At 48.1% G+C, this 18,335-nt stretch overlaps 1 protein-coding gene and 1 long non-coding RNA gene across 4 annotated transcripts; one reads left to right on the top strand and one right to left on the bottom strand.

Moving 5' to 3' along the window:
• Positions 1 to 265: 265 nt before the first annotated feature.
• LOC125721708 (beta-galactosidase-1-like protein 2) lies at positions 266 to 12,682 on the bottom strand. Of its 3 annotated transcripts, none has more exons than XM_048997702.1 (19): positions 12,500 to 12,682; positions 11,682 to 11,894; positions 11,377 to 11,445; positions 10,513 to 10,608; positions 9,929 to 10,037; positions 9,651 to 9,743; positions 9,315 to 9,396; positions 8,812 to 8,876; positions 8,605 to 8,689; positions 8,213 to 8,350; positions 7,237 to 7,317; positions 6,911 to 7,017; positions 6,621 to 6,767; positions 6,223 to 6,294; positions 4,201 to 4,279; positions 3,729 to 3,816; positions 2,074 to 2,185; positions 788 to 904; positions 266 to 452 (listed from the first exon to the last, which is right to left on the bottom strand). In XM_048997702.1, exons 1-19 carry the CDS (start codon positions 12,589 to 12,591, stop codon positions 369 to 371), a joined length of 1,929 nt encoding a protein of 642 aa, XP_048853659.1. In that variant the 5' UTR covers positions 12,592 to 12,682; the 3' UTR covers positions 266 to 368. The 3 variants fall into 3 exon arrangements, with proteins under 3 accessions (XP_048853659.1, XP_048853660.1, XP_048853661.1); XM_048997703.1 differs by having other exon boundaries at positions 11,682 to 11,867; positions 12,500 to 12,681; XM_048997704.1 differs by lacking the exons at positions 11,682 to 11,894; positions 12,500 to 12,682 and adding an exon at positions 10,977 to 11,188.
• On the top strand, positions 11,749 to 17,711 carry LOC125721739 (uncharacterized). Its single transcript, XR_007385955.1, has 5 exons — positions 11,749 to 11,882; positions 14,441 to 14,595; positions 15,146 to 15,368; positions 15,468 to 15,530; positions 16,730 to 17,711. It is a non-coding gene; the product is annotated as an uncharacterized LOC125721739 (long non-coding RNA).
• Positions 17,712 to 18,335: the final 624 nt, after the last annotated feature.

Here is an 18,335-nt window from a genome sequence, read left to right as displayed (position 1 = left end):
ATCCTGGTTCTGTTTAAATAGCAAATTCCATATTACCCACAAATAGAGGTCAAATGGAAAGGTGCTTCATGTGATGCCTGATTCCCCACAAATCCTTGCTCCTTAATGCCATATTGTAGCGGGTGTCTGTAACAGCAGTGCAATACACTGTTGCCCATTAGTTAGGAATTTCAATAAGTAAATATCCAAACAGAAAAAAACATAATTCCATCAGTATTTTATAATAATAGCTCATGCTGTTTTTGTTTTTAATCAGTATTTTTTTAAAAAAACTGTTTGCACAATTTTCAGAATGGAATCAACTAAAAGCTGCCGTAAGCGTAGGAAAATGCCCTCCGGAACAATGTCACTGCTGCCTCTCAGATTCCCTAAATGTCAGCAGCCATGCCCAGATCTGCAGAACTCTCAAAGTGGACTTTAAGGTCAGCCTCCTCTTCTTCGAACACGATAACCTGCAGTCGGCACAAAGACAAGGGGAGGTTTATCCCCGGTCAGGGAAAGGTCGCTCACCAAAGCCACCGGGTGAAAACAACACTGATTGGCTGGGATTTGATGCCGGCGGTCAGATTTTATGAGGCATGCAATGCTTTCATATCCATTTCTTACGCTGTTATGAGAATGTTTACCCCAGCATAGTCATGTATTGATAGGGTTAATCTGCTTATCACCTTGTGTCCTGGTAACAGGCGAAAACACATATAGTAAAACCCACAGCGCCTGTTCACTTGCATTACGCTGAATAGTACACTGGGTTTTACAGCCATACTCCCCTTTCCTTCACTTTTACCTCGTTTGCTCCACTGTTGAGCCAAGGCCCCGGAAGGTAGAGACTTTGCTGGGGTCCTACAGACCAGTGGCGTCCAAGGTTCTGCCCGTTCACAAACACCACGCCTTTACCCCAGCCCTGTGGGCACCAACATTGTATGTTTGTCTGCTCTACACAGCATCCAAAGCTCGCAGATTCCTGATACAAGTTAAAGGACATGCGGTTAATATTAAGGCATTTACATGCTCACAGGGGCTGCCTTAAGATATTGCTTCCCTGTTAGGGCTAACTGGCTGTTTCAGGCTAATTGGTGTTTATAACTATCCCCAGTCTATGGCTGTGTATGGCCTGTGATGGACTGGCATCTTGCCAGTCCTTAGCCTGACCAAGAGAAGCAATTTACTGAATTTCTATAAATACACATATTATTAATGAAATTTTAAAACTAGGATTCAGTTTTTGCACAGAGACCATCCACCCATCCATTTTCCAAACCGCTTATCCTACTGGGTCGCAGGGGGTCCGGAGCCTATCCCGGAAGCAAAGGGCATGAGGCAGGGAACAACCCAGGTTGGGGGGGCAGCCCATCACAGGGCACACACACACCATTCACTCACACATGCACTCCTACGGGCAATTTTAGCATGTTTTTGGGGGGGGGGGGAACCGGAGTACCTGGGGGAAAACCCACGACGACACGGGGAGAACATGCAAACTCCGCACACATGTGACCCTGGCAGAGACTTCGAACAGGGGTCCCAGAGGTGTGAGGCGACAGTGCTAACCACTGCACCACCATGCCACCCCATACAGTGCTAACCACTGCACCACCATGCCGCCCCTGCACAGAGACCCTTTGGTGTGAAATAATAAATGACACTCCATTGATCCCTGCAGGGCTATTCCCTTGACATTGCCTCCAGCTTGCTCTTTGTAGGTGAGAGCAAACTGGCTGTGAAGGGCAGCCACCTGTTACAGTACCCAGGGTCTTGGTCGAAGACCGGCAGATGGGCTAAAGCCAGACTTGAACCAGTAACTTCATGATCACAGGCACAGAGGCTTAACCCACTCAACCACACACTGCCCCATATAGATTATGGCACAATATCGCATCAACACCATTTAAACAATATTTAAAATGATTTTTAAAAATTAATTTCAGTACATGTTAATGAAACATCAGTTTGAGTCCCCTAGCTAAGCAGTAACCCATGCCTTGCTGGAATCAGTGGGTGTGGCTATGATGTCACTTCCTTTTCACCCCAAAGGAGGACTATCAGCGCAGAACAGATGTGAGAGGCACTCACTGGCAGTTTGAGATAGGTGTCGCTCGGGTAACCGTCGACGAATAGCCTCCCTTGGAAAAATCCCGGGAAGGTGGGCGTGTAGGGGGGCACCTTCCAGGGTGCCCATCGTAAGCTGCAATAAAGAGAGTTAGGATGCTGACCCGTGGCGAACCCTAACAGCAATCGGTGCCCTTATAACTAGCTAATGGAGATTAATCGCAGATAATTAACACATGAATGGCTAGAGATCACAGTTAGGTCAGAAAGGCTGGATTTGGGTTAGTGTTGATTACACCAGTAATTATCAATCCATGGGTCGCGACGCAGATTTGGGCTGCTGCAAGTTCTGAAAGGGTCTCGAGGAGGAATTGGAAGAGTAAGCGTTTTAAAACCAGCAAGCTCCTGTGCTGATCCACGATCAGATTTCCCAGCCCCGATTCCAACCCTAACCTATATAAACGGATCTTGGCTCTGCAAATGCTCAGCGCGAAACTAGTGAGCATTTAACCAATCCAAGAAACCAAACCGCAGATGCTTAATTTAATATTCACTGCCACATCCAATCAGATTTGTGCGATAGACATTGATTTGCATAAATTTCAGTGTGCACTGCATGTTTGATCGTAGCGTTAATTTACACCTATACTTCATATAGGGTTGCGACTGAGCTAGCATGGTAAACATTGGGTCATGGTGCAAAAAAGTTGAGAACCACTGGATTACACCACGCATAAACCAACCTGATGTATCAACAAATAAGGCCACTCAGTATCACCACACAGTGTTTGCAAGGCTCCTGCGCACGTTTACTTAAATATTGAAACAATATGCACGTCCCTACTTATCATGCTCATGAGTGACGTCAATTTCCGAAAACCACTGGCGCTTGGACACTTTCTTTTTTGTTTTCGTGTGAACAGCGAATCGCGTCATTTGCGTGATGTTTGACAAACTTTAGCTTAGCGTTTTGTAACTCTTGTTGAAAAAGACTTGCATACACATATAATGTATCAATTGTATGTACGCTGTAAAATGACAGTTTACTGTAACTGTAAAGTTACTATACGTCCAGGCTTCCCCGGCCATGGATTTACCTTTTTTGGGCATGATTAGGGAAAATTCATTAATATTTATAAGAGGAGCATTACCTGATTGGTCAGTGAAAACTCATTAATATTCTGATCAATGAACACGTCCTCTTTTTCGTCTCACTTTAATATGGTAACCTTATCTCCTTCTATTGTCAAATATCAGCAGGGACATCATGGTGCACTTCAATTCGTGTACAAAGAAAAACATTCTGAAATTGCTTGCAGTACTCTCAGAACTGTGCGTTTTATATTCCTCTTTTAAACGTTAGACTCGTTTTTTCCCTAACAGCGAAAAGGTTTAAATGGGGATCATTAAATGGAATAAAACAGAATCCTCCCATTCAGCAACACTAATTACTGCAGTGAGAACAGTGCCCTTCACTGGTGGGGTCAGAATTAAGTTCAGTTTTTTAGCTGATTGAATTCAAACGTTGACACGACGGTCCCTGGTACGTGGGAAATGCGGCAGAGGCAACTTTTCCGCACTATGAAGTCCGACTGAATGTCCTCACGGAGCCAGGGTTCGAAATAAGGAAACGGCGAGATTTAGAAATGAAAAAATAAAACAGGTGCCCATTCCCACACCTGTCAACGAAGGTTGACTTCATGTCCAGGATATAGATGGTGAAGTCCTTCAGAGGAACCTCATTCAGCAGAACATCCCCCACCAGGCCTGCAATGAAACCACAGAGAAATCTAACGGATGAAGGAAGGGAAAAGAAAACAGTTATATAAAGACATAAATCGCTCTGTGTTCACATGTTTGTTAAAGTTCAGTTCATTATGCATGTACATAAAAAAAAAAAAGTTACTTGACTCTAAGATATAATTATTGTAAATAGGAAAGTCAAGAGAGCATCTCTGACTGTCTTTGCTTCCTGAAGTCACCAGCGGTCAGTGGATATTATTTTTATCCAGAACAAACTCCTGACATTGTGCTCAAAAACCCCTTTAACTTGGGTCATCCTTAACCACGCCATCCTGTCACTGTCTCGACACCATCTGGAACTCCACAGACATCTCTGCTGCGCGCTGAAGGGTTGGTTTCAAACTCCACCTTTATGCTGTCTGTCCAGCTGTTCTCCCTGGCTCACCCGACCACAGTTCTCCACCAGAAGGGTTAGGGTTCGTATACCCTGCAATCCAGAATGAAAAAACATCCAGTCTGAGACCCCTTTTCAGTACCAACCATTTTCAGGAGACTAATGTCAAACTATCCATGGCGTCAGGATGGCCGAGCGGTCAAAGGCGCCAGGGTCAAGAACAATCACCTTCGCTTGCATAGTGAGTGTTCTGGTCTGTGAATGGAGGCATGGGTTCAAATCCCACTTTTGACAGAAGTAAATACTTCCCTGAATACACCCCCAAAATGCTGTAGAGGCTCAGGATAATTGGCCAAACCTGCACGTACACCCCAAGATTTGCTCTCAGGTGTATTTACACTATATGGACAGACGTACTAGAACAAGCCACTTAATCACTGAATCTGCGCCTGTCACCCAGACCCATTGCCAGAGGTGTATAAGATCTAGCCTTGCAGTCAGGTTTACACACATTTGTGGGTCGTTCTGGAGAGCTCAGTGAATTCAAATGATATACTGTCGAAGGATGCCAACTTTGCAATCAGACAGTTTGTGAAATATCTTCCCTACTAAACATTCCATGGTCAAACGTAAGTGGTATTATTACAAAGTGGAAGCATTTAAGAACAACAGAAACTCAGCCACAAAGTGGCAGACCACTTATAGTAGGGGTGTCAAACTTCAGTCCTGGGGGGCTGGAGTCCGGCACATTTTTAGGTTTCCCTTCATTTAACACACCTGATTCAACTCCTTGCACCTCCTTGTGCTAATTATCTCACAGCCCTTGAGCTGATTAATTTGTGGTGGAACTGGGAACGAGCCCCCCAGGACTGGAGTTTGACACCCCTGACTTATAGTAACAAGGCTGGGTCGCCAAGCGCAGAGGCGTATAGTGCATAAATGTCACCAATGCTCTGTTGACTTAATAGCTGAGCTTCAGACGTCCTCTGGCATTAACTCCAGCGCAGAAACTGCACCGAGAGCTTCATGGAACGGGCTTCCATGGCCGAGCAGCTGCATGCAAGCCTCACATCACTAAGCACAATGCCGGAGTTGGATAGTGTGGTGTAAAGCACGCCACCCCTGGACTCTGGGGCAGTGCAAACATGTTTTGCGGAGTGACGAATCACGCTTCTCTGTCAGGCAGCCTGATGGTCGAGTCTGGGTTTGGCAGATGCCAGGAGAACGTTACCTGCCTGACTGCATTATGCCGACTGTAAAGTTTGGTGGAGGAGGGATAATGGTATGGGGTTGTTTTTCAGGGGTTGGGCCACTTAGTTCCAGTGAAGGGAAACTCTTACTGCTTCAGCATAAGACTCTATGCTTACTTTGTGGGGACCGTTTGGGGAAGGAAGGCCCGCAGCATGACTGTGCCCCAGTGCACAAAACCAGGTCCATAAAGGCATGGTTGGGTGAGTTTGGTGTGGAGGAACTTGACTGGCCGGCACAGAACCCTGACCTCAACCCCATCAAATACCTTTGGGAAGAACTAAAAGGAAGATTGCGAGCGAGGCCTTCATATCTAACGTCAGTGCCTGACTTCACAAATGCTCCTCTGGATGAGTGGGCAAACATTCCCACAGACACACTCCATTATCTTGTGTAAATCCTTCCCAGAAGAGCGGCAGCTGTTATAGCTGCACGGGGGGGACCAACTCCATACTGATGCCTATGGATTTAGAACGGGACGTCATAAACGTTCCTGTAGGTGTAACGGCCACGTGTCCCAATGCTTTTGTTGATATAGTGGATGTGCGTCTGGCTCAAAGAAGGGCATGATGGGATATGCGAAAGAACAGGATCACCAATGTCCAATTAAACCACCTAACATTGTGCACTCCCCCTTTCCTCCACCCTTCTGGAACCACCTCACTGACAGGTGAATATTCACAAACCATCTGACCCGAGGCACCGTTTTGGGCCTTAAGTGCTGTCAGCGTCACCATCGGTTTTACAATCAAGCAGAATTTGCTTCCTAAAGACACGTGACGCCCTACCTTTCCATCAGGCACTGCCAGCTCCAGGATTCTATATGTCAGCATGCCGAGAAACTGTTTGTCCAGAAATACCTGCGACAGAAATGAGCTTTGGATCAGTTTGTATGCAATTATATAAATAAACTGGTGTAAGGTGTATTTAGGGGCAGTAAGGAGCACACACTGATACAGTAGCAATGAGAAGCCGAGTACAGCTGTGCGCCGAGTGATAACTCACTAGTTAAAATTAAATGCAACAGCCCCCAAATTTTCCCTGAAAGCTGGAGGACCTGCTTGCAGGGCTGGATGTAGATTAACGTCATACCCAGGAAGAAGCAACTGCAGGTTAAGGGCTTTGCTCAAGGGCCCAACGGAGTAGGATCACTCGCTGGATTCAAACCGGCACGAGGCAGACCTACCAGCGCTCGATCACGCACGTTGCCCTGGGAGTTCAGGACCCCCCCATCGCCGATGGTGGTCTCGTACAGCGTGTACCCATATGACTGGCCATTGCCGTTGTTTGCAGGAAGGTTCTCCATGGAGATGGGACTCTCCGATCTAAATGGCTTCAGGAAAAGTGAGTGTTCAGTTGTCCCCAAACCTTCTAGGATTTTGAACAATGATGACTTTTTACGGGCAGCTCCTATGTCCTCGAATCAGTCTTGCTGAATCGTGGAGCAGCCAGAGACCCAGAGCCGGCATTCCTCACCTCCTCAGTGAACGGCAGCGCCTCCCAGAGGGACAGGTGAAAGTACGTGATGGCAGCCTCATAAGCTTCCGGTCCGCGAAGGACTGGCATGTCGGGGAGCGGCATGCCTGCAGGACACCCACCAGCGGGGGTAGGGATGGAGCGAGAGACACGAACAGGGGCTTCGAATAGTACCTCGTTTGCATGGATACAGCCAAACACAACATGCAAGTAATTAGAAGAAGCAACAGCATTTAACAAACCAGCAGAGAACATACGTCATCAGGTCGCCCCATGACTTCCAAATGATAACAAACCGGAGACTGGACAGAGATGGAAGCGCGTACCTTGGTAGCGACCGAGAAGGTCCCTCAAGAGGTGGTACTTGGCCGTGTAATCTCCAGCTTCAGAGAGAGGGGCATCGTAATCTGGAAGGCAACAGACGCCGCATCATTCTCCATCAAGACCGGCGCCTAAACGCTCATCTAAACCAGCCTTTCCCAGCCCGATCTTAGGGGACTCCCAGACGGTTCACATTTTTGCTCCTTCCCAACTCCCTAGAGAACAATAACATGGACTATCTTGGGGGGTCCCTGAGGAGATACACTAACCTAAACAAGCAATGGTGCCATCGGGGGGGGGGGGGGGAGATTGGAAATATCATATGCATTTGCTACATAATATGCTTCTATCTGATATTTTACATTAGGTACTATTCTATTATATAATAATGGAAAATTCTCACAATAGTTCATGTAAAAGAAAATATCAAATTAGTAGCATTAAGTATATCAGTATGTGACTCAGTTTTCAACTAGTCTATATATATATATATATATATATATATATATATATATATATATATATATATATATATATATATATATATATATATATATATATAGAGAGAGAGAGAGAGAGAGAGAGAGAGAGAGAGAGAGAGAGAGAGAGAGAGAGAGAGAGAGACTACAACAGCATAATATAATTCCTGTAAATGGGGCCCCTTCCGCAACAATTCTGCCCTCCCCTCACCATCCGGGAGTGAGTTTCGGAATGTTTCAGGAATCACGGAAAGTCCTTAAAGATGCCGAAGTGGAATTCAGCTTGCAAGCAACAACGGGCTGGCTAGACATAGCCTGGCCTGTCGCTGGTAAGTTAGGTTATCATCAATAATAAACAGACAGATGGCGCCCTCTACTGGCAGTGTTAATCGGCTCTGCTCATAGCAGTCAGAAATCTGCTAAGTTACACTGGAAATGCAGTATAGTGCATGCTAGGTTCATATGGTTTATGAGACCGGGCCGGTACGGCGAGAGTGCCAACCGTAGCTGGTGACTTGCGGCTTGTGCTCCTGGTGCCATGATGCCCCGCCCATGAATCCGAAGTTGGTGCCGCCGTGAAACATGTAAATGTTGATGGACGCACCTCTTTTTAAAATCTTTCTCGCCGTGGCGATCATGTCTGTGGAAAAAAGAAAAAGGGCAGAGACGTCGATCAGTGCTTGTTGGCATGGCGACACCAATGGCCACTTCACACACACACACACACACTCACACACACACACACACACACACACACAAGAACACAGCTATAGTAACCCAGCTGTGTTCGGAACACAGCTATAGTAACCCAGCTGTGTTCGGAACACAACTGCGGTTGCCTCGTTCTGCACTTGGCATTAGATGAGATGTTTACCAACATGTGGTGAATAATACCTTCTGGTCCTAAGACATGATGCAGATCACCCCAGACATCAAACCAGCCGACGCGGTACTCCATCACCATCTTAGGGCTCCCAGGCTGCAACATCAATGGCCGTATTAAGTCCATGAAGGACACCGAGGCATGAGGCGACGGCGGTGTTCCGCTTTAGCGCGAACCGAGGTTGGCCGCTCACTGTGCCACTGAACGCTGAGACTCACCCGACTGCTGTCGAGGAACTCTGTGACCTCATGGCTCAGTTTCTGAAGGTTAATGGCTTGGAGTGCTTTCAGAGAGAAACACGATATTCCACATGAAGGAAGAAAAGACAAAACATTCCTGAACAGAGACAGAGAGACTGCAGTTTTCAGCAAAATTAACTCCCTAATGCCGAATCGCCTTCTGAAGTAATTTCTCAAGTTGTATCCGTTTCTCAACCCAGTCCTCACTGACCCCGCAGACAGTTCACATTTTTGCTCCCTCCTAGCTCCCGTCCAATCAAAAACACCGAGTACCAGGTGCAGGTGGGTTGGAAGCAGCGAAGGAGTAAAAAATGTGTCCCTGAGGACTGGGTTGAGAAACACTGGTTTGGGATTCTGTGCTTTTGACTCAAGCTGGTTTTGCTTTTATCTGAACCTCCACCGGTGCCGTTTTAGACGGACACGTGAACGGGTCCACAGGGGACCCCAGCAAATCTGGGAATGAAGATGGAAGAATCAGGCACCTCCGCTCACGCCTCCCTGCTTCATCCCCTCGTGGGTGTCAGATGTCAGCAGCAACTCATCGATCCCCCGAGAAAGCAGAGCCTGCATCAGAAGTAACGGCAGTCGCAATTAAGCTGGGGGGGGCACAAAGAGTATCCATAATTCATACAGAGTGGCCAACCTCATCATTAGCCAATGATATGTTTCTAATCAATGAGTGACAGGGGAGAGGCATTCTGGTGACCAATCAGCTTCCACCTGGGCCCGGGGCCCCTGTAGCCCCGCCCCGCCAAGCGAGAGGAAGAACGGCAGGAGCGTAGAATGCATTTGGGAGCAACTCCTCCTCATCCTCCTACCTCCTTGATGAAGGGCATGTAGGTGTCGTCCTTCGCATATGAGCCGTACTCGTTCTCCACCTGCACTGCGATGATGGGGCCACCTCTCTTAAACTGAAAACACAGACGAGTGGAAGGGAACACGTCAGATGAATAACTCTCAACACGGAGCAAAAGGCCTCTGAAAGGTTGGTTGGATCAACGGTTGGACCCTGAAATTGCCTGAAATTGCCAGTTAAAAGAGAGAAACGCGTCACAGGTAACACAACAAATCGCCTGTATCTACTTTTGTTAATTACCTGTAGGGGGAGCACTTTCGGAATGAGCTTGTCGAAGAAGGAATTGACTGCTTCTGTAAAGCCCAGGTAGGTGGTCCTCAACAGCATGGACCGGTCACGCAAAAGCCAGCTGAGGGAGCACCAAGGGAACAGACCGGGTCATAATCAGATATGGATACTTCAGGTCCAGAAGTAAAAATCCAGGCCAAGATTTTGTTTCAACCAGCCAGTTGGTTACTCAGTGACTGTGACTTTTTATACTAAGCTGATTGGTTGAAACAAAATCTTGGTCCAATATCGGCCATAATACCGTTTGGTATTTTCTTTCTCTGCGAATATCCCCCTAGTGGACACAGACGGACAGCGAGGGCACTGAACATCAGTTTTACCTCTTTGAACACAGGAAAGAGGCAGGGGAGGGGGGAGGGGGGGGGCTGAGAAAACGGGGGGGCAAGAAAATGAGGGAGAGGATGGGGGCTTCACAGGCCTTCCTCCAGAAACCTCACTATTACTGCAGCATGCTTCCTCGAGAATACCTTCATAATAAAAGGAATCAGAACCGGTGACCAGACCCTGTGTAGTTACATCACCAGGTCCACACGGACCTTGGCAAACCACCGAGGTCCCACTGGGCTGATATATACGGTCCGGGCCGCAGGATCACCCAGAGGCCCACTTCGGCAGCCATGCTGATGTAAGCCCTGAAAACAGGAGAACGCCAACGTTACATCATCCCCCGCAAAGGCTCTCCGTCTGAAGGTCTCCCTAAGAGCTCCTCCACGGGGCCTCGGCGCTACATGAGCTCAAACACAGAATATCAATGATATGCTCGTTTCCATCAAAGGCCTGTAAAATATATATAAAAAAACAGGTCACAAAGCATCTCAGGAACCTCAACCAATCTCAGAGAACAGAAGGAGAGAAGAACAGTGACAGACAGGCCCCCAGATGATGCTCCACACCCAACCGGAGATCCAGGAGACCATGCAAATCCAATCCGCGACCCAAACGGATGAACGATATTTGTGTTTCCACGCCCTGATTAGCAGAACAAAGTTAGCGACGCTACCGTTCTCGCTGGGGAGGGCGCCGATTTCCAGGCTGGAGGTTGGTTGCTGTGGAAATGAGAGGGCTGCTCTGTTGCGAGGCGTGTTCCTCTCTCCCTTGATAGGACACCGAGCTTATTTACCAAGCCTGCAACCAGACAGGCTGAGGAGATACGTCCCTGGGATTTCAGAGCAAACATCATCTCCGAGGAGGAAGCTAACCTGGGGACTGTCACTGCCAGGAAGATTAAGAAAACAAGCTTAGCGCTTAAGGCTTAGCGCTCGGCTACGCTAGTTTAACAGAGACTCTGAACCTCAGTATCTTCTCTTCTCATGGATGCGTTTTACCCCCGGAGTACTGAGGTTCCGTAGTTGACGTAGGACCCCCACCCTCGGCGTGTGAGGGCAGGAGCCGGTGCTTACTCTAAGTCCAGCTCCCTCTGAAAAACGAAGACTCCTCTTTGTGGTTCGTGCAGGTTCCAGGGTACGTACCTGACAGGTGAACAGGTCAGATATGACATATTACAGTCAGCCACCCTGATGGCACGTCTTTGCAGATCTTCCAGTCCCCCAGAAAGCCACCGGAGTACCCAATGTTATCAATGCAAAGCAGACATGCTACTGGTTAAGAACCAGAACTGACCAAAAGGTTGCACATACGACACAAGTCCCGTAGGGGGCGCTGTTGACGATTAAACAACTTATGACAGACGGCGTGTGTTACGCACGTGGTGAGAGTGTTCAGTCCACAGGCCTTCAGCTTCAGCATGCGGTCCATCCAGTAGGCCCTGGGCACACGGAAGTAGTGCAGGGAGCCACCCAGGATGCGGAAAGCTTTGCCTTCCAGGGTCAGCTGGGTCCCGTTGGCCTTGAGGCCCACTCGCCTTGTCATCGTCCTTGCTCCAGGCTGGACCCTGGCACACACTACGGTGAGCGGCCACCTCACAGACAAAACACTCACTTGTTTTGAACAAATGGGTTTATGAGTCTCAACAAACAGCGCTAGCGCTCATATAATTAATTAGGCTGCAATTACTTACATCACAACCGGCGTCGTTTAGTTCATTGTAGCACAGAGGCCTTTCTAGCAATTGGAAAATACCCGAGACTATAGCCAGGAGTGATCGGAGCTAACGACACCTGCCTAATATAGCATAAAGAAAATTGCCATATCACATGATGCAAAAAAAAAATCATCCTTTCACTAGTGCACGGGTTTACTTTTGCAACAGATAAACATCAAAACCTATAAGACTATAAAATTTCAGCGGTTTCAGGTGCAGATCATCTCCAAGCTTATCCCAGGTAGATCTAAAGCAAAGCCATTCGCCGTTATTTGCTTTTAAAATAGATTCTGAATTAATGCTGAAATTCTCCCCTAAAGTACTTAACGACATCAATAATTAATAGTGATGAATCAATAACGTCAAAACAGAAATATATAGACGCAAATAAAATCAAATGTATAATGAAAACACACGTTACACCTGTTGGCATAGCTGTTAAAGGCAAAAAATATTACAGTTAGGAAACGCGTCTGACTCACCCACAGAAGTGGTAGATAATGACTCCGGCGATACTGAAGCACAGGAGCACATGGTAGCGTCTGTGAAGATTTCTGACCCTAAAAACCAGCATGGATCACCCGCGTTTTAGTCGTTTTAAGAGACCGTACCGTACCGTGTACACCGCGCCCTCCCAGAGCTGGGGCAGAATTCCAGCTGCTCACGTGCGCCTCTCCCCCAGGACGGCGCGCGTGAACCCAAAGACTATGCCTGTAATTGGCCAACATAATAATAACAATAACACCTTTATCATTATTGTTATTATTAATAATAACAATAATAATTACACCTTTATCATTATTATTGTTGCTGTTATGTGGTTGTTGTTATTATTATTTAAAAGAGGCCATGCTGCTGCTCTAACGTTTGATTTACACCGTGGAGTTTGTCGGACAGGTTTAATTACAGAGACATCGGAAGAGAAAGCGAGGTGCTGTATTCATTCATCACGGAAGACGGCAGACAAAGAGCGCTTATAATCACACCCAAGCAGAGAAAGACGAAAGAGGAGAGGCAGCTTACGATAAACATTAAGCTAATGAAGCAAGGCAAACAGTTCTATTAATTACAAGCCGGGATGGCGAACGAGCGAATCCTGGTTTCATTTACATTCCGATAACATCCAGCTATTTCCTCAAAGAAAAGTATGAAAAGTAATTGCACCAAATCCCTAAATTCCGTAGACTAATGCCTATTAACAATTATTTAGATAATTTCCATTTATATGGGCTTCAATTTACCATCTGACGATCTGAGAATTTCCCCCTGGATTTGACACGGTGAATGGATCTGTAAGTGAAAGCAAGTTTTATCTACTTCATTGCTTTTTCTTAAAACTTCATTTCAGGCCGTAATTGGCATTAACACGGGATTTCGGTATTCTCTGTGTCAGCATTTTACTTAACAGATGAAAAGCGCGTCACCTCGGGGACCGGTCTTTTTAATGAGTCCTTCTATAGACTTGCTGAAATGAGGTAAACAAAAAAAAGTCTTAACGAGTTTTTTATTATTATTTTTCTGCCGTAAGCCTCCCCCGACGATTCCTGCTCTGAATAGATGTATGCGGACCGTACGGTCGTTAGTTGACCGACCTGCGCGATTTCATTTAGCAGTAAACGGTACATTTCATTCATTATCCCAGGTCACCAAAGTCAGTGAATGCTGCGGTAACTGTATCCCACAACAGCCTCACCTCATGTGTGATCCTTCAACGAAGCTGGTTGTCAAATATGGTATATTGATTATTAAATGGATCTATAAAAGTTATATCGAATCACACGTTAATCTGAGCTGTTGTTTAAATTCCAGCTACTTTGTTCTGTGCATAATCTGTGTCAAGGACGCAATTTTATGTGTAGAAATGATATTTTAGTTGAATTTAGGATATTCACCAGCAGGTGGTGCTGGCTGACTGAGTGTCATGGAGTTTCATTTCGAAAAGCTATTTTCTCCCTCTACGAAAACTCCGTTTACTTCAATCTTAATATACGTAACGGGCCATTACTAGATGACATCCCCACCCTAAATATAAATATAACTATAATACACGTTTGTTTTATTAGCGTGTGATTGTATTTAACAGTAATGTTACACATGACCAGTTTCAAACCCTAATAATGGCTGAAAACCTCAAATTTGAATTACAAGATCTTTACCTAGTGATCGGTGACGCTGAACTAAACAAGTTCACTCACCAAAATACTTAGTTCAGTGAGGTACCTACGTACTCTGGTGGTATAGGCACTTGAGTGTACAGTGAGCTACGAAGACCAACACAAACCTTGATTAGGATGACGCTCCTTTTCAACGTGGCAGGCAGAGATTCCATCTCTGGTAAAAATGTCAAGCTGTCTATCTGCTCAGAATTAAGGCTTCCACAGTACAGAGCTGTTCCCACTGCACTTACTCCATATCACCTGCAGGGGGAGCCAGAGGACCGGCTGTGCCACATGATCAAACCTTCTCGCAGACTCTCACTGAGAGTGACTTGCATCGCCCACAGCTGTACATGCTCCCGTTTCATCCAGACAACTCGGCTGCGGCTCCTCTGACTCTACGCTGTCGGGGACTAAAGCGAGTAAGAGTGCGTACGTCACACTGTGTGCAGAGCACAGCGGAGACCTGGCACGCCACAGACACTCCGTCGTGCGAAACCCCATGTGCACAGACCTCACGCATTTACCTTGTTGGGCCTTATTTTTTTTTGTTATTAAAGATTCGATGAAGGCTCAGTGCCTGCAACCAGAAGGTTGCAGGTTCGAATCCCAGGATCAGCAGAGTGATGTCACCATTAGGCCCCTGAGCAAGACCCTTAAGCCCCAATTGCTCCGGGGACCGTCTGATACCGCATTCCCATTTGTATGCCGGTTTGGATAAAAGCGTCTGCTAAACAAAAAGAATGTGATGAAGATGTGTCATGCCTTGTGAGACTACCTGTGGAGATGCACACGTCCTCTCAGGCGATACGTTAAAAAGATATCGCCCAGTACATGCCTATCAAGGCATTTCCTCACTCCTCACTGCCCCCTTCTGGTGGGGAATGTCTGGTGCTCAGATCACACGAGCGCTGACCTCGCTGTCATTCCTCCAGCGCCACGCGGCATTTTCACCTCTCGTTTCGGTTTCAGATCGAGGCAGACGCAGCTGGCCTTGATGCTGACTCTCCAGCCACGTCTCTCTCTCTCTCTCTCTCTCTCTCTCTCTCTCTCTCTCTCTCTCTCTCTCTCTCCCCCCCTCTCCCCTTCCCGGAGCTCCAGGGAAATGAATACACTGAGATAACGGCGGCCCCGGATTGTTCAGGACACAATCGTCGGCGCGGCAATCCCGCTGATAAGATGCTTGGCCGTGCTGGTAAGATGGGATAAAGGAGCACGAAGCGATCAGGATGCCTGATAGAACATGTTTTTTTAAAAAAGGATGAAACAGACGCAAAACTATGCATCTTGACAGCCATCTGCCAACCGCCAGCTCAGTGTTCCCAGAGGGGGCCGGGAACGAGGACGCAGCCCAGCGGTAATCAGCGATGGCTTCCCTCGCCGTCCTCCACAGTCACACTGTTCCTGTGCCGTACTCTTCTCACACTTGACGCCTAACCCGGTTTTACCCTGGTGCTGGTGAAATCCTCTTCAACTTATTCATCGTGGAGTGCAGGTGCTATTCAGAAGATTTCACTACTCACTGATACCTTCCTTATACCACATTTGGAACTCAAGTCGACTCCCTCCTCCGCATGATTTCTTAAACCCCAAAATAACTTGGGGAAAATGCGAGCAAATTAATTATCCACAGCATCACCTATCAGACAACAATCACTGCAGAGGCCACCCGAGGCTCTAAGGCATTTTTCATTTTTCGATTCCGATGTTCAAACGGTGCATCACTAGTTTAGCTGAGGCGTTAGAGGGACAGAGGGATGTTGTATGATGCTGTCCAAGATTTCTAAGAGTGCTACTTCCAAGGGGTCCAAGGAACGTGGGGGTACCCACGGTGTCCGGGGTATCTAGGGTGTGTGGGGTATCTAGGGTGTGTGGGGTACCCACAGTTTCTGGGGTATCTAGGGTGTGTGGGGTACGCACGGTTTCCGGGGTACCTAGGGTGTGTGGGGTACCCACGGTTTCCGGGGTATCTAGGGTGTGTGGGGTACCCACGGTTTCCGGGGTATCTAGGGTGTGTGGGGTACCCACGGTTTCCGGGGTATCTAGGGTGTGTGGGGTACCCACGGTTTCCGGGGTATCTAGGGTGTGTGGGGTATCTAGGGTGTGTGGGGTACCCACGGTTTCCGGGGTATCTAGGGTGTGTGGGGTACCCACGGTTTCCGGGGTATCTAGGGTGTGTGGGGTACCCACGGTTTCCGGGGTATCTAGGGTGTGTGGGGTATCTAGGGTGTGTGGGATACGCACGGTTTCCGGGGTACCTAGGGTGTGTGGGGTACCTAGGGTGTGTGGGGTACCTAGGGTGTGTGGGGTATCTAGGGTGTGTGGGATACGCACAGTTTCCGGGGTATCTAGGGTGTGTGGGGTACCCACGGTTTCCGGGGTATCTAGGGTGTGTGGGATACCCACGGTTTCCGGGGTATCTAGGGTGTGTGGGGTGTGTGGGGTACCCACGGTTTCCGGGGTATCTAGGGTGTGTGGGGTATCTAGGGTGTGTGGGGTACCCACGGTTTCATGATGTCACATCTCTAGTTTTGTCCCATCCCTGTTTCATCACAGGTAACACTGTGACACCAGCATCTCTTTGCACCCAGAAAGAGCAGCGTCCAGCTTCGTCTATTTCGTGCCGCAGAAATAATATGGAAAGAGCCCGAGGGCAGTGATTTTCCCCCCACTGCCCTGAGATGATCCTGGAGAGGAGCCTATGACAGACACAGAGGCAGTATTCTCTTCCTAACGCCCCCGATGAGTCACGACCCGTCGATCAGCATGACTGACAGCCCTCAGACGTTCCTGTGCGGCGGCCGTTTGCCATTTTTATGGCTGGTGGGGGCATGGAAAGCTGCTGCCTTCTGGCTTTACTGGGATTTCCTACTCTGGCTTTTCCCCTCGTTCTCTGGTATGTTTTCCAACAGTGAGAATTGCCGTATGCTTTAATTATTTTTTTTTGCATATAAACACAGAAAGTTTAAATGGTAATTAAAAGCCCGGGATGTGTGAAATGCACTTCTGCTGGTCCTTCTGGGTCGGGACCCCATCTACCTGCTATTTCCGCTCGTCACCGTTTCCAGGTTCGTAAGTCCTGTCCGAGAGTCGCACCAGCAAGCCGCAGATTCGAATCCTGAAGATTTATCCTGCTCGGAATGGCTCATAAGCGAGAGCAATTTAAAAGGTTATAAAACCGTAACAGCAGGGTGTGCATGCGATGACCTGGGAGACACTCGCGAGTAGTGGCACACACATGCAGAACGGCATGCTGGGGATCCTCACACCCCCCCCCCACTGGGGCTCCACCAATGAGCCCAGGAGCCCAGAGTGTGTAAATTGGCAGCAATGAGATATTGACTGGCTGGCGAATATGTCACGGTCGACTGAGCCCTGAGAATTTTCCCCCAGCAGGAAAAAAAAAAAAAAACAGGAGCCACGTTCTTTGACGCCACCAGGGGGCGCTCTCTCGCCGTTCCCTTTCTCTCCCGACACCCATGCGTCCGTTTGAAGGGCACACGCCTCCCACTGGTAGGAATGCGGCGCGATGTTTATTCATGCTGAACCTGGACGCTCCAAACAGCTCTCCTCGGCCGGCGGAGCACAAGCAGGAGAGGGTGAGTAGCCTTTAAATACCCCTCACGAAAAAATAAAGCTGAGCGAGAAATAAATAAATAAGGATCCCCATGACAACCCACGATGAAGACCCGTCTTGCCGCGTGGCGGATGAGTGGCATCGCGCATCCGTCAGGCTCTCGAGGACTGACAAGCAAAGCGGCGCCTATTATTCCTGCCTGACTCCGGGCTGCCCGGGATCCTGGCGGAGGTTTCCTCCCAGACGGAGCGACAGCCTGATGCCAGCGATCCGGCCCCCGTCCTCTTGCGTCTCGGGGTCAGAGGTCAGCCGGAACAGGACTAGGCACACACGCGCCCCCCTCCGCAGGGAGTGAGCGAGAGCCGTCAGCCGTGGTGGGCACACATCCCGTCCCTCCCTTCCCATACCAAAAAAAGAGACGCCAAAGTGCCAGGGATTCAAGTGCCCCCCTCCCCAATTAAAGATTAATCCACCAGCAAAATGATTAGGTAACGGCAACAACAAACTGTTGCTGATGGCCCCTTTGGTGGCTTTGAGGGGGCATGGGCGGGGGGGCGGGCATCCCCCACGATGGCACATGGACGG

The sequence above is a fragment of the Brienomyrus brachyistius genome, unplaced genomic scaffold, assembly GCF_023856365.1.
Source record: "Brienomyrus brachyistius isolate T26 unplaced genomic scaffold, BBRACH_0.4 scaffold35, whole genome shotgun sequence".
In the NCBI taxonomy this organism is placed as follows: Eukaryota; Metazoa; Chordata; class Actinopteri; order Osteoglossiformes; family Mormyridae; genus Brienomyrus; species Brienomyrus brachyistius.
Note: the sequence above shows the minus strand (reverse complement) of the source record. Positions and strands in the feature narration are given on the sequence as shown.